Source organism: Thamnophis sirtalis, unplaced genomic scaffold (genome assembly GCF_051295495.1).
Source record: "Thamnophis sirtalis isolate CommonGarterSnake01/CBP01778 unplaced genomic scaffold, rThaSir2_p1.2 scaffold_7, whole genome shotgun sequence".
Classification (NCBI taxonomy): domain Eukaryota; kingdom Metazoa; phylum Chordata; class Lepidosauria; order Squamata; family Natricidae; genus Thamnophis; species Thamnophis sirtalis.
Window position 1 is genome coordinate 73,959,091 of NW_028261387.1, and position 14,840 is coordinate 73,973,930.

At 37.3% G+C, this 14,840-nt stretch overlaps 1 protein-coding gene across 1 annotated transcript in view; it reads left to right on the forward strand.

Annotated features, from left to right (window-relative positions):
* The window catches only part of JPH2 (junctophilin 2), a 64,328-nt gene continuing 49,488 nt past the window's right edge, over positions 1-14,840 (forward strand). Inside the window, exons 1-2 of the mRNA XM_014069631.2 lie at positions 1-1,197; positions 9,087-9,870. Coding sequence (XP_013925106.2) covers positions 819-1,197; positions 9,087-9,870 — 1,163 coding nt within the window. The 5' untranslated portion in view covers positions 1-818. The remainder of the gene's footprint in view (positions 1,198-9,086; positions 9,871-14,840) is intronic.

Consider the following 14,840-nt stretch of genomic DNA (forward strand, 5'->3'; position numbering starts at 1 on the left):
AAAAGGGGCTGGGCGAGGGGGGTCTATTTTAGGAGCAGCTCTAGGGAGCCGATGGCCTTGTTAGGGCAGCTTTGACCTTTTCTTTGGCAGAGGAGGAGGCGAAAAATAGGAAGAGACTCTGGAGGAGATTGGGAGCCATGCACACAGCCTACGGGGCAGTAAAAACGCTGGCATCGCCCGGGGCTGGGACCTCGTGGAGGGCATAGGAACCAAAGGAAGGAGGAAAAGCAACGAGGGCGTAAGCCGTAGGATAGGCACAATCCGGCAAGAAGATTAAAGAGAGCGCAGCTCCTGTAGATGTGCACGGACTCTTAAAAGAAAGGATTGGGGGGGGGGGATTTTTAAGGAGACTGCAAGGATGATAGAAAAGCCAGTACAACTACTTTAGTGGAAGGGGGAAATTACAACCTTTGCCCGGCCTCTGATCAAGGATGTAAAGTTTAGAACTGTACAGCTGAGAGGGAACTTCAGTCCTATTCTTTCCAAGACCAGGAAGTAGTTTGTATCTCTAATCAACATCTCCACATCTTCTTGAGTAATGGTTCTGTAGAACCAAGAAGGGCAACTTTCTGAGTTCTCTGGCTTCATACTCCCTCCATCAACAGGGACTTGGATCCCACAGCAATTCTCTTTTCTTGGGCTCTTTGAAAATGGTTCCGCTGAACCTGGCTATGCGGCATTTGAATCGGGCTATGATTGGTCCATTAATGGAGCCATAATCTGGCTAAATAGGCAAGAGAGAAGAAGAGAAGAGGAAGGAAAAGAGGAGCAAAAGAGAAGAGTGGAAACCTCTGGCTTTCTGACTTTGGTCCTGTATCATGAGTGGTGGAAGGTTTGACTTCGATGATGGAGGAGCCTACTGTGGGGGCTGGGAAGGTGGCAAAGCCCATGGGCATGGCATCTGTACTGGCCCCAAAGGTCAGGGCGAATACTCTGGCTCTTGGAACTATGGTTTTGAAGTGGTGGGGGTATATACCTGGCCCAGTGGCAATACCTATGAGGGCTACTGGTCTCAAGGAAAGCGACATGGCTTAGGGATTGAAACCAAAGGACGATGGTTTTACAAAGGTGAATGGACCCATGGTTTCAAGGGAAGATACGGCATAAGGCAGAATGTCAGCAATGGAGCAAAGTATGAAGGTACCTGGAATAACGGGCTGCAAGATGGATATGGTACAGAGACCTATGCTGATGGAGGTAAGACTGACTAAGATGTGGTTGGCTGCCAGTTCCTTCCCAGATGGGGCATGGACAAAGTGCTATGTAGGCTAAGAGTTCCAAAGCTGCAATCTTGAGGGAAAATAATTCAGTTCTTATTCCTGAAAAGAGGTAACATGAAGGCCTTGGAGTAGAATGTAATATTTAATCTCTCCAGATGTATGTCTTATTTATTAAATTGCAGCTGAACATGTACATAGTTCTCCCTCTGTATATTAATGAGTGTGTGTATGTGTGCAAACTTTGCATTTATGTATGTATGTATGTATGTGTGTGTGTGTGTGTGTATGTATGTATGTCATATATATGTCCCATACACAAATACCTGGCTTTCTCATCACCATTTCTGAATTAATCTGCGTATCTTACATACATTTTATTGCTTAATTATCTGGTGTTGGCTGCCCAATTACAATTTGACTCCTGATACAATTCCATCACTGATTACCCTTCTTTGCAATGCAAGATGTGTCAGCTCAAAGCTTTTAGAATAAGCATTCATTTCATGGTATATATCAATCATTGCTGATTGGTTGAGCATCCACCATCCAACTCACAAAATATCTAGAAGCTCTTATCCAACAGAGTGAACAAGGAGATGCTTGCCACAGAATCAGAAATCATGAGGACAACTTAATAAAACCCAATGTATCAAGTATGTTTCTGTGCATAACCAGTTGCAAAAATTACACTGGTGCAAGACAATTTTTGATGTGCCATGATGCGACTTGTTTGGAATGTTGTATCAACCCAATATTGTGGTTAAACAATTTATGATTAGAAATCATACCATTATATGGCTCATTAAGAAACTTCAGATATTTTCACTACTTTTCTGGAAAATTCAAGGCAAACTTCAAGCAGTTAGGTATATTTCATAATATGTTCATGATTCTTGGTAAGGAAGAAGATTGGTTTAGAACAGCTGAAAACATCATTAAACAACATGTTTACATATTTATTTGCATTTTAAGGTATTCTGTATATAGACTGATGGATTATGGACAGTCCAATTGGCTAGTTTTTTGTGTTTGTTTAACAAAATAATGAGGCTTAGTTGTGTCCAACAAATAATCTTGTGATTGAGAGTTGAGGTGCAAAACCAAAACCCAAAACCAGATAAGCAATGAGAAAGTGAAGCGCTGCTTGGATTAAATGCATAGCCATTAGAAACATCTGAAAAAATGTTCACCAACAGGTGTCCAAATGTACTTTTTGGTGCATTTTTGCCATGTAAGTTTATCTGAAACTAAACCTGTTTGACTTATATACCACTGGGGTGAATAGTTTATGATGACTTTCCATTGAAAATAACAAGAGAAATAGATTTCTAAGTGAAATATGAAAGAGTTTTGTTCTTATATGAACAAAATGCTCAAGTGATATCTATAATAAACAAATTGTAATCTTATACATACTCATCTGTATGAAATTTAATAAGTGCTACTGAATTTCATGAGACTGAATTACAGTATACGGAATACATGTAGGACTTCATTATTAGTAACTGGAAAAATTTTTGAGACATTTCTTACAATATTACTGACATTCACAATAGCTGTCTAGTATTAAATTATATCAATACCTGTTGACTCACATTAAACATTTTCAAGGTATGAGTTGTTTGTGATGAAGATTGCATTAGTAAGTTGGGTCCCTGCTGTGCCACCCACACATCAGAAGATGAATTTACCTGCACAGCTGCTTCCAATCTGCAGGATATTCCAGATTGTCACTAGCAAGAGCAAGAAAATTCATATTCTATATGCTTTAGAAAAAAATTATCTCATTCTGATGATGAATGTGCTTGTCTTCACACCTGAGTGCTTCAGTTGCATTTTCTGTCATGAAGTTATTTTATATTCTACAGCTACAAATCTTTCCTTTTTCTGTTCCTTTCCAAAGAGAGTCCAAATGGCAATTTCTTATTTTTTAATTCATAATTTATCATGAAATAAACTAATATACTACCTTTGAAAAAAAATTGTTGCACAAATGTCAATATCTTTTTTCTAAAAGAAAACATTTCTTCCAAAGGTCTTTACAAGGCATTGTAAGGCACTTTCCACAATGGTTTACACTCAATCATTAACAAATCAACAGTGGGTCCACGTAGAATTTGAATTAGCCCAAGTAAACTACATTTCAGTTTAGGATGATCATGTTTGTTTGTATTTGGCTTACCTTATTCTGTAGACAAAGGTAGTTGTGGTTTATTAAATAATGGACAGAATCATAATGGACAGAAACATGCCTAGTAGAATTTCTAAACCCAGCCAAAGATTGTTGCCTCAAGTAGTGTTAAAATATGGCATGGTTTCAGCAGAAGGCTTTTATAGGAGCTAATGATTAGTTCTGTTAGTAAGACAATCAATGAAAAAAGCTATGGAATGAAGTGTCTAAAGAGTTTAGCATCCCCCAAATTCAGATGCTAAAGTAGGATTAGGAATGATGAGCTCTATAATCTGTCCAATAGTATAAAGTGGACTGTGAAATCGCCATTCAAATCCAGATACTACATGCATAAAATTGGGCCCACTTTGACACACTTTCGCAAGGCCCTGGAGACCTGGTTTTGGGGACACCTGAGTGGGGTGCTATCAAATGGCTTATCTGATATGGTAGTTGTCAGCAGGGGAGGGGACTTATTCTTTATTGTCTTTACATTGAGTTTTCACCTTTGCAAACCATTTGGAATCACTGAAACTAATTTGGGCAGCCATACACATATTTGTTCCCCTCCACGAGGGCTTGCGTATATAATATAGAATTAAAGATTAGAAGGGACTTTGGAGAACATACAGTCCAACTTCCTGCTTTGTACAGAAATCTCTTATTCTTACTCTGATGTCCATCCAGTCTTTGTTTAAATACTTCCAGCAAAGAAAAGTCACCTTCTAAATCAATATGTTCCATTGTAAATAGCTCTTACCACTAGGAATTTTTCTCCTGATGCCATTATCTATCCAAAATCTGTTTGTAACTTAAACCCCACTATTTCTTGATCTGTTTTCTAAAACACCTTTAAACAATTCTGTACTATAACAGCCATTTGGATACTTGGAGAGTTATCAAATCTCCCCATGTTTCTGGTAATTGTTTTCTTTCCAGGACCATTTATCATCTTGGTTGCTATTAATTTGTTTGTTAAAACCCTTCAATTAAATATAAAGCCAGAACTGGATTCTATGTTGATCTTACCAATACAGAGCAGAGAAGAACCATATTTCATTTGATCTGAACACTGTGTTTCTTTTGATGAAGTCTATGACTGAATTTGGTTTTTTAAAAAGTTGCATCACTCTGATGGCTCATCTTGTGATCCATCAAGATGAACTCATCTCCCAATTTCTCCAAAGCTTTTGGATGTTAATTTACATCCATCTGTGGAAAAAGAGGATATTACAATAGCAGATGATGAATCAAAGAGCTTTTCCACCCAGTACCAAAGCTCATGGCACAGGGTGGGTTCCAGCAGTCATTACTGCCGGTTTGCTGGTGGGCGCTTCGCATGTGTGCATGTGCTTGATGCGCACTGCACGCATATGCACAGTGCTATAAAAAGACAAGATGGCAGCACCGGTGGTGCCACCCGGAGAACTGTTTCATGGGTGTGGCAGGTCTGGGTCACTGCTGGTTCCAGCGATCCAGGCTGCCAAACCACTACCAATTTGGCCAAACCGGTAGGAACCCACCACTGTAATGGCATCTAATATGTCATGTAATCCTCCAGAATGTGGTTTATACAGACTCCAGTCTACTGACACCAAGATTTCTGAACTACCACTATATCTGGAATTAAATATCTACTCTTGAATAGTTTGCAAAGCTATGTATACAACTTGTGTCTACGCATGCCCATGTGTGCGCACACACAGACACACACAAACATATATACATATAGGGAGAAAGCAGGAGAAAAATTTATACTTTAAACAAACTCAATGTATAATGTATAAATTATAATTCAGAGATAGAGCCTGGAATAGAACCTTTGAAGCTATTTAAGTCATATTTGGTGGGAGAAGATAGGAAAAGAATTATCCTTTTCTATGCTTCAGAAACTGACTTTCCTCCTTTTTTACACTCTACAGTAATATTAAAATCCTCTTTATAATCCCATATGTATAACTATTCTGCAGAATTGCTTCCTAATTCTATTTCCTTTTTAAAAGAATTCTGACATTTCAATATTTCCATTTTTTAATTGCCCAAATACAGTGTTTACTTTGTACCTAACTTCCCTGTTCTTGTGATTATTTTTCTATATTAACCTTTTTACAAGAATTATAGCATTGATTAGCAATTTAGCTTAAATGTTAAATTTACATATACTTGAGAGAAAGGGAACAATCTTGTAAGGATATTTTTATGTGAAGTGTCTTCTGGGGCTTATCTTAATATTACAGCATAATGAAAGGCAGTGAAAATTAATAAGGAAGAATTGATCAAGTCAATAGTCTTGTCTATATGGTGCTCACTTGTTTACACCTTATTGTAATTCATTCTAGAGTCCACTGTATTTGTGTATTTTTTATGAACTCTTCCTTGTCTTCCTAGTATTTTTTTAGATCTTTAAGGATTATTGTCCTTTGTTGATATGATAGACCTCATTGGTGAGCTATGGAGGTCAGAATCCATAAAAAATCTTCATTTGTTCTTGGCCCTTTGCCTATGAGAATACAAATCCTTGGGGGAGCTAGTGTCTCTTTACTGGGAATAAATATTTGTATTTCTTTAGCATATTTCATTCCAGGATACCCAAGTTGAATGGAGAGTAGGGGAATGTAGCTTACTAATTTTGGAATGGAATTTGAAACTGTGTGTGAAGGATAGAAGAAAAGTTTTGGGGGTGAGAGAGTAGTGTTGTTCGTTGCTGAGGTAACCATATCAACAAAAGGTGGACAATGAAGCAAGATAGAATCTCTGAAGTGAAGAAAATTAATGTTTTGTGCTAATTGGTGGGAAAGGGACCAAGCTTTTTCTGTGAAAAGATCAAATACGCTATGGAAAAGAAGATTTTTGTTACATTTAAATGGTTTTCAACTGAGAATATATACAACAAAAGAATGAAAAAGCATGGAGTACTGTCATCCAGAATGATGGCTAGATACAGATGAGAGATGGATGGATGGATGGATGGATGGATAGATGATAGTAGATGATAGTTGTAAGTAGATAGGTAGGTATAGGTAAGTAGATAGATAGAAATATAGGGCAGAGAGAAATGCTATCCACTTTTACCCTAGTCAAATATATAAAACTTTTGCAAATATTGAGATGAAATTTAGTCCACCCAATAACTGTTTAAAAGATGTTTCATACTTCAACAAGTTTTGCAGATTTTCTGAATCAGCTATTTTTTATATAGAATATAAAGCAAATAGACTTTGCATACTGTGTTTAGGACTAGACTCTTAGACCTTATCTACACTGTTGGGTTGCCTTGTCACTAATAGAAAAGCAACTGTTTCTGAAGGGCAGAAATGGATGGTGTTGTTGTCAATTAATTCCCATTCACCTTCAAATTAATTTCAGAGCATGATTTTCTGTTCCACTTCCAAAATACTCTTTTTGTATTTTGTTCATTTGTGGGTCTCCTATTCATTTGAGCCAGAGCACTTCATTGCATGGGATTCAACTATTTATTGACTGCTTTGCGCAAGAAGAGTGGCTCGTTCAGCTGAGAGGTAATAGAGTAGAGTAGAGTAGAGTAGAGTAGAGTAGAGTAGAGTAGAGTAGAGTAGAGTAGAGTAGAGTAGAGTAGAGTAGAGTAGAACAGAATTCTTTATGGCCATTTTTAAATTATTGTTTATTATTCTTATATAATTCTTTATTCTTGATTGGACGCACAAGGAATTTGTCTTTGGTGCATATGCTCTCAGTGTATATAAAAAGACAAGATACATTCCTCAAGAATCATAAGGTACAACACTTAATGATAGTCATAGGGTACAAAAAAGCAATCAAATCATACTAGGACACAATATAAATTGTAAGGATACAAGCAACAAAATTACAGTCATACAGTAATAAGTGGGAGGAGATGGGTGATAGGAATGCTTCCAATTGTGTATCTCTTTTTTTCTGTATTACTAAAATAATAAAATGGTTATGATCCTTAACTTAAGAGAACATTGCTGATTTAAAGTCAGTGGGATATTTTTAATTATAGGTTTTTCAGCACCTAATTTCCCCTTAATTTATTTTTTTAAAGTCCAAGGGAAAACTAGCTATATAAGGAAAGTGAAATAATAAATAATGTAAAATAAAAGCAGTAATCTTTAAAAAAATCCGTCAAGTTTTGAACTAGCAACTTTCTCTCTATGCACTGAAATCTTAACCAATATCCCACTTCAGCAGTGCTAGTAAAAGGAGGTACAGAAACTATTACAATGGAACGAGATGGAAAGAAGGAAATTGTAAAGCTGTTTTTTGTCTATATGTGTCTTTAGATGTTTTGTTTGTTTCCATTATTTCAGTGTAATGTATTTGAGTCTCAGTCTCTCTCTCCCTCCCTCCCTCTCTCTCTCCCTCCCTCCCTCCCCCCCTCTCTCTCTCTCTCTCTCTCTCTCTCTCTCTCTCTCTCTCTCTCTCTCTCTCTCTCTCTCTCTCTCTCTCTATATATATATATATATATATATATATATATATATATATATATATATATATGTATGTATGTATGTATATGTGTGTGTGTGTGTGTGTGTGTGTGTGTGACAAACACACACAAACATCATAAATATAAGTCTAAGAATTAAGTAAATCTCTCCTATAGGAAAGTTGGCAGTCATTTTCCTGGAAGAGAAAGGTAGAAGGGAATAGCAGTGAGGGAATTATCTAATGTAGTGGGGTTTTTTTTAACCTTTGCAGTTTTAAAGTGAGTGGAATTAATTTCCAGAAGAATGTCTGGGTTGGGAATCCGGGAGTTGAAGTCCACATGTAAAAATTATTAAAGTTATTAAAGCCAAAAGTAAACAATATACAGAAACAATAAGTGGACAGTATGTTGGAGCCAACACTCTTTTCTTTGTGATATCAGAAATGAACTTTAGAATGTATTTATTTGTATCCCACTTTATTCCCGGGTAATGAAAGTTAGTAAAATTCATTATTTGAATTCAGAGACTAAACTAATAAAATGAAAAGACCTTCAAATTTCCCCTACCCTTACATGTAATATTATAAATGAAGAGCAAGTAATCTTGTGTGTGTGTGATAAAATATTACTTTATTTTGAGATGATTTACTTTCCAAAAGTTCCTATTTCAAGATAAATTCCCCCTTTTCCCTGCACTTTAGAAACATATTATTTAAGTTGACTACATCTATTTTAGTCCTAGTGTACATGCTTGAATGTACACCTATGAAAAGAAATTGCCAATGCGCTCTATTTTCCCCATAACCCATATTTGCCATGCCAGATAGTAAGTCAATTTGAATAGGAGTATTGTTTAATACTGATGATCTAGTTAGACAATTTCATTGTTTAATAGGAAATCAAACTCTTTATACTGATATTCTTTTTTTAAAAAAAGCAAAGGATTAGAACAATTACCACCTATTTGCCAGATTTGCAAACCTTGCCCTCATTAGTGTTTTGTTTTATATATGCCGTTAATGAATATCACCCTCAGCAGAAGCTGTGTACCGATGCTAGGTTTAATCTCAGAGGGGATGGAAAAATTATATTTGCTGACTGGGAAGACGTTATAGCTCTCTCTGACTGGGAATAAGTACAGTTTTCCTGCAATGAGAAACCATTTATATGGGAAGATGCTGTGCTGTGGCTGCCTGAACAGCTATGCTTTCATATTCATTCCAGAGAAATTTGATGTATTTGACTTAGTTCTTACTTTTGATTCCAGGTACCTATCAAGGCCAGTTCACCAATGGCATGCGCCACGGTTATGGAGTTCGTCAAAGTGTCCCATATGGCATTGCAGCTGTGGTCCGCAACCCTCTAAGAACCTCCCTTACATCCCTACGGAGTGAGCACAGCAATGGCACTCTGCTACAACACGATTTGCCATCAGCAAACCAGGAACATGTTCCCATGTCACCTACCATAACTCGGGGTGGCTTTGCTCTCAGCTTGTATGCAGATGCTGATGCTGGGAAATTAAAGAAGGGGGGAATCTTCAAGAGGAGCTCCTTGTTTGGGAAAATCAAGAAATCTGACTCGAAGACCTCTTTGGCCAGCCAAAGGAGTCGACTCAGTTTCCTTAAGAGTGAGAGTGGGATGAGTTCTACAGGTAGTGATGCTACCTCCACCGCCAGTCTGGGAGAAGGAGTAGAAGGAGAGGACTTCCCACCTTTTGATGCTGATATTGATGCCACCACCACAGAATCCTACATGGGAGAGTGGAAGAATGACAAACGTTCAGGTTTTGGCATAAGTGAGAGATCAAGTGGCCTGAAGTATGAGGGCGAGTGGCTGGATAACGTGCGGCATGGATATGGTTGTACCACATTGCCCGATGGGAAAAAGGAAGAAGGAAAATACCGCATGAACGTATTGATCAAAGGCATGAAGAAACGGGTGATACCTCTAAAAAGTGCAAAGATAAGGCAGAAAGTGGACCGGAACATAGAAGGTGCTCAGAGAGCAGCAGCCATCGCCAGGCAGAAATCTGAGATTGCAGCTTCTAGGTAAGGATCATGAACTTGGAATTTTTGGGTGGATATCCAGTAGAAACACCATCCAGCACCCTTTTGTAATTGAATTCTATTTGCAATTGTTGATCAAGCCTAAAATACTCATTAAACTGAACTTCCATTTGTAGTGGCTTCAACTTAGAGATCCTCAGAAAATATAAATTTTCCAAAAATTAACTATCTGCATCTAGGAAAGGAAAGAAAGCCTTTTGCATCCAGGATGTTTAATATGTCACCCATAAATAGTGAGAGAAATTTGGAAAGATAATAGAATGAGAATCTGCATGTCTTGTATTATAATTCAGCTTTATGCCAAGCTGCCTACATCCAGGTCAAGATGTATTTAATATAGGGTGGTGATGGTTAACCTTTTTGGCACTGAGTGCTGAAACTGGAGTGCCAAACCCAGAAGAGAGCCAGCTGCTCTTCCAGTTTCCATCACGCGCATGCGTGCCGGAAAGCTGGTCCCGCGTGCAGGCACATGCTGGAACCCGGAAGAGAAGCTGGTGATGGCGCGCATGCCACAGAGAGGGCTCTGCGTGCCACATCTGGCATGCATGGCATAGGTTCACCATCACGGATATAGGGGAACAGGGCTTTTGGGGAAAACAAACCAATATTTCAAATTATTTAGGTTTTTTGCCAAGGCAAATCTTGACCCTTTTTTTGTCCCCTCTTCCTAGCAGCATTTTTTCCAATGTTTTAAACAAAGATCTTAGCAGATTTGTTTCAAATAAAATTTTGAACTAATCAGGGGTATGCAACTATAATCACAGCATCAATTTATATTATTTCTCAATTTGGCAATTTTAACGTATGTAGACTTCAGCTCCCAGATTTCCCAGCCAGCATGGACAGATCTGGATGGATAGAAATCACCTTTCACTTATTTCTAGCAAGACTGAGTGGCTACGGTTATTATAGTCCTCATGATCTGGGTCTTTTCTGTCTTGAATCGTGGATGGGATTGTAGTTCCCCATTCAAGATTTGTGCACTGTCTGGGGTCATCTTGAATTCACAGCTTTTACTCAAAGAGTAAGTTACAGCTGTGGTCAATAAGCTTTTTGCCTCCTTGCTGGTCATGTTCTGTATGTATACAGTAGTGCATTGTTCGGATGGATGTTATATATTTATGCTGTATTGTGCATTTTTATAATGCTGCCTGTTTTAAATTGTGAGTCTTCTAGAATCATTTTGGAGTCAGTTGGTTTCTAAACCTAATAAAATAAAAATGAAAGTTTTTAGAGAAGTTCAGTTGAGTTTATTTTTTCAATTTGAGAGAAATCATTTTGTTTTTACATTAGTTCTTCTAACTTGAACTGGACATATTTTTTTCTGGGACTGTTAGTTGTTTTCTGCTTCATTGGTTAACAAATCGTTTTTAGTGGTTATTGCAGTCTTTTACAGTAATAGGATATGTCAGAAGTTGAATCTTAGGTTCATGTTCTACCACAATGCATAGGAATCAACAGTTCAGAAAACTATAAAGAAGAGCTTAGACACTGCTTGCAAGATTTCAGAGGAATGTGGATGGTTGCTATTAAGTCATCATGATATTAAAAATCAAAAGTGTCCAAGGCCTTTCAAGCCAGTACGTCACATGCCTTTTAAAGGGAATTTATATTTCAAAAAATAGACAAGGATGAAATAGAAACATGCATGTGAATTATCCTTGGGGGTGGGGGGTATAACGAAACCATACGCAAGCTGTGCCAAGGTTTAGGTCAAGGGAGGCTTTGTGAGGGCTTAGACATTTTAATGTTCACCTCTCTGTAGGCTCAAGTAGTTATCTTACTGCCATTAGAACAGAATGCAGTGGCAGCACTGCTCAATTTAAGAGGAGTCAACTCCTTTGGATCAATGAGTATATCCTACCATGATCACAGACCAAATATGCTTGGGATTTAATTAGGACTTACATGCTGTAGGAGGACAGAGTAAAGAAGGAAGATAGGGGTATTACAACAAAACCAAAATTAAAATTGTTTTCTGTTTTATGTAAAATTACTGTACATTCAAGTACTTTAATACTATTAATATTATTGTGAGCTATATTTTAATGCTTCCTGCTTTCTCTTAAATTGAAATTAGGGTGAATGCTGTATGCATGACTTGGCAGAAGAGTGGGGTACAGTACATAATATGTAAAAGAAAGCAGAAGCAACACTGCAAAGAAAAAAAGAATGAATGTTGAGATATTAAAGAATAAACAACTACAAAATAACATCATTAAATTAAAACATTAAATTAAATTAAAATTAAACAGGACAAAAACTGGTGGATGGAAACTAATCAAGGAGAGAAGCAAACTAGAACTAAGGAGAAATTTCCTGATAGTTACATCAATTAATCAGGTGAATGACTTGCCTCCAGAAGTTGTAGATGCTCCAGCATGGGAGGTTTTTAGACACTTATCCATCATTAAATACTAGTATTATATTTAGCACTGTTAACTACTTTAAAGTTAGGCCTGGATAAACTGGTGTGGATCGGCTTTTTTTAATCTGTTCAACTTTGAGAGCAGAATTTTTCTTTGATATAATTTTCCATGGATTTTTTAAAAACAGATCTTCAGAATTTTCCCCTAAATTAAATAAAGATGTTATGGGATCATATTTACATTTTTAAAAACTGCATGAGGTGGTCAAGATATCTCTTCCATGTTTAACCATAAAGAGCTTAATTTGCTTCCATGCAACCATTCCTTCCTTGGTGTTCTTGGAATAACCATGAGAATATTGTATTGAATCGTGACATGGGTAGAGAAGATCCTTACAGCGTGCAAAGGGCTGGCACAGTTTTAAATACCCAAAACATCTTAAAGGTTAAAGAAAGATAGAAAAAACTTGTAGTTTGCATTATAAAGCAAATATAATCTCTATGTGTATCTATGTTTTTCTGCAGAAGAACAAATGTCTTGCATTGAAACAGTTAGATGGATGCTCAACATGGACAATGTATACTAAAAAAATAAAGACCAGGTAATAAATACAACCCCCTCCCCCATTAAAAACCAACTAAGACACTAAAATAGGGGCATGGTGGCTCAGTGGCTAAGACGCTGAGCTCATAGATCAGAAAGATCGGCAATTCGGCAGTTCGAATCCCTAGTGAGCTCCCATTACTTGTCCAAGCTTCTGCCAACAGTTCGAAAGCATGTAAAAATGCAAGTAGAAAAATAGGAACCACCTTTGGGAGACGTCCTCGGACAGCGCTGGCTCTTCAGCTTTGAGACGGAGATGAGCACCAATCCCTAGAGTTGGGAACGACTAGCACATATGTGCAAGAGGAAACTTTACCTCTACTTTTAAGACATAGCAACTTAGCAAAATAGCAACTTCATTTCTACCAGTATTAATTTCACCATAGATCTGCTAAGGATAGAGCTTCCAAAATTTGTTCTCAGAAAAATCCATAATAGAATTCTTTTTAATTCAGTTCTGAATTAAATGCAATACATGGATTGTTTAATTACCACAAGAATCCATGTATTTGCAGAGAGATCAACTGGATCTTACAGATGGCATTGCATGCCTAAGAGCGAGCTCCTGGGTTCGCAGCATTGATGGCAAGTCCTGTGTTGATTAACTAGCAATGTTCCAAACATTCCTTTTCTTAAAACTGCAGAAAACAAGCCCTTGAAAGAGTTTTGTCAGATTGGTGCAACAAGACATTGGAACCATAGACATATTGAATTGTATGGACCAGCAGCTTAAAAGAGATTTATGCAAAGCACTCTACTCCCACCCCATAGTAACATACCTACAGCATTGGCCTCTATAATTTATTTTAAACAAAACATGATGGGCAGTTTTTCTGTATTGATCAAACAAAACAAACCTAGATTTACAAGCAGAAAAATTAGTTTACTACAGAAGACCCACTTGAAGGCATCTTTACCCCATCTTTTTCCCCCTTGAAATTGAGCCTCCAGTGCCTGTTCTATATTGCCTCAGTATAGATTTATATTGAAACAACATTATAATATAAAGGTGGGCTGAGTTTAAAAAACTGTTTAAGAGTTGATCACATTTGTGGAAAGAACAAAACCAGAAGAGCAGCTACAAGGCTATGACTAATGATGTTGGAGTGGCACTGGGCCATTTATAAAAAGCTCTTTTTATAAAAGGCAGTATTTACACTTCAAATCAAAGGGAGAACTCAGTGGTTTACATCAGGGATTGGAATGCTTCTCTCTGTTAGCACGGGTTGGACATAATTTCCTATTAAGGAAACTTTTGAGCAAAAGAAAGAAGATACATAGAGCCATTTTCTTCCTCTATAGGTCTTGCACAAATGCAGCTGTTTGAGGCTTTGCAGAGATATTCCACAAGATCAGATCTTCATTTTCTTCATACATGGTGAAGAGTGAGCAGTGTAGCTATCACAGTTGCTAATGATACCAAATCAGTTAGAGTGTTTAAAAGAGAAAGAACTGGTGAGGAAGCATCAAACGTCTAACTCTCCAAGCTTGGGAAATGAGAATAGGTACAGACAAAGCCATTCAATATAAAAAAAAGTAGAAAGTTTCAATGAATTGATGGGAATCTGAAGAGCTGCTGCTGTGGATGAGTAGTGGTTTAACGTTTGATGAAAATGTTTGTATATATTTATGGTGGAAAAGATACATTCCTTTATGTTGGTGATCATAAGGAAAGAGATTGAAAATAAAACTGCCAGTTTATAAAAGCCAAATACCACTCACTTATCATGAAATCTCCAGAACATTAAAGCCTACAAACTTTAAATTTTGCACGTATGTTCTTCAGGGCTTCTAGATGCTCGCTAAGAAAGGATTTTTCGAAATGACCATCGGATCATTAGTATTTCTTATACAGTAATTAACACGCTCTGATGCTAAGGAGTTCTACTTCCCCTTCCCATCTGAAAAGAACTCTGTTCTAACTGCCAGTTGCCTCACATTCCGTTACCTCAGTTCAAACTCGCAAACATTCCACTCCTT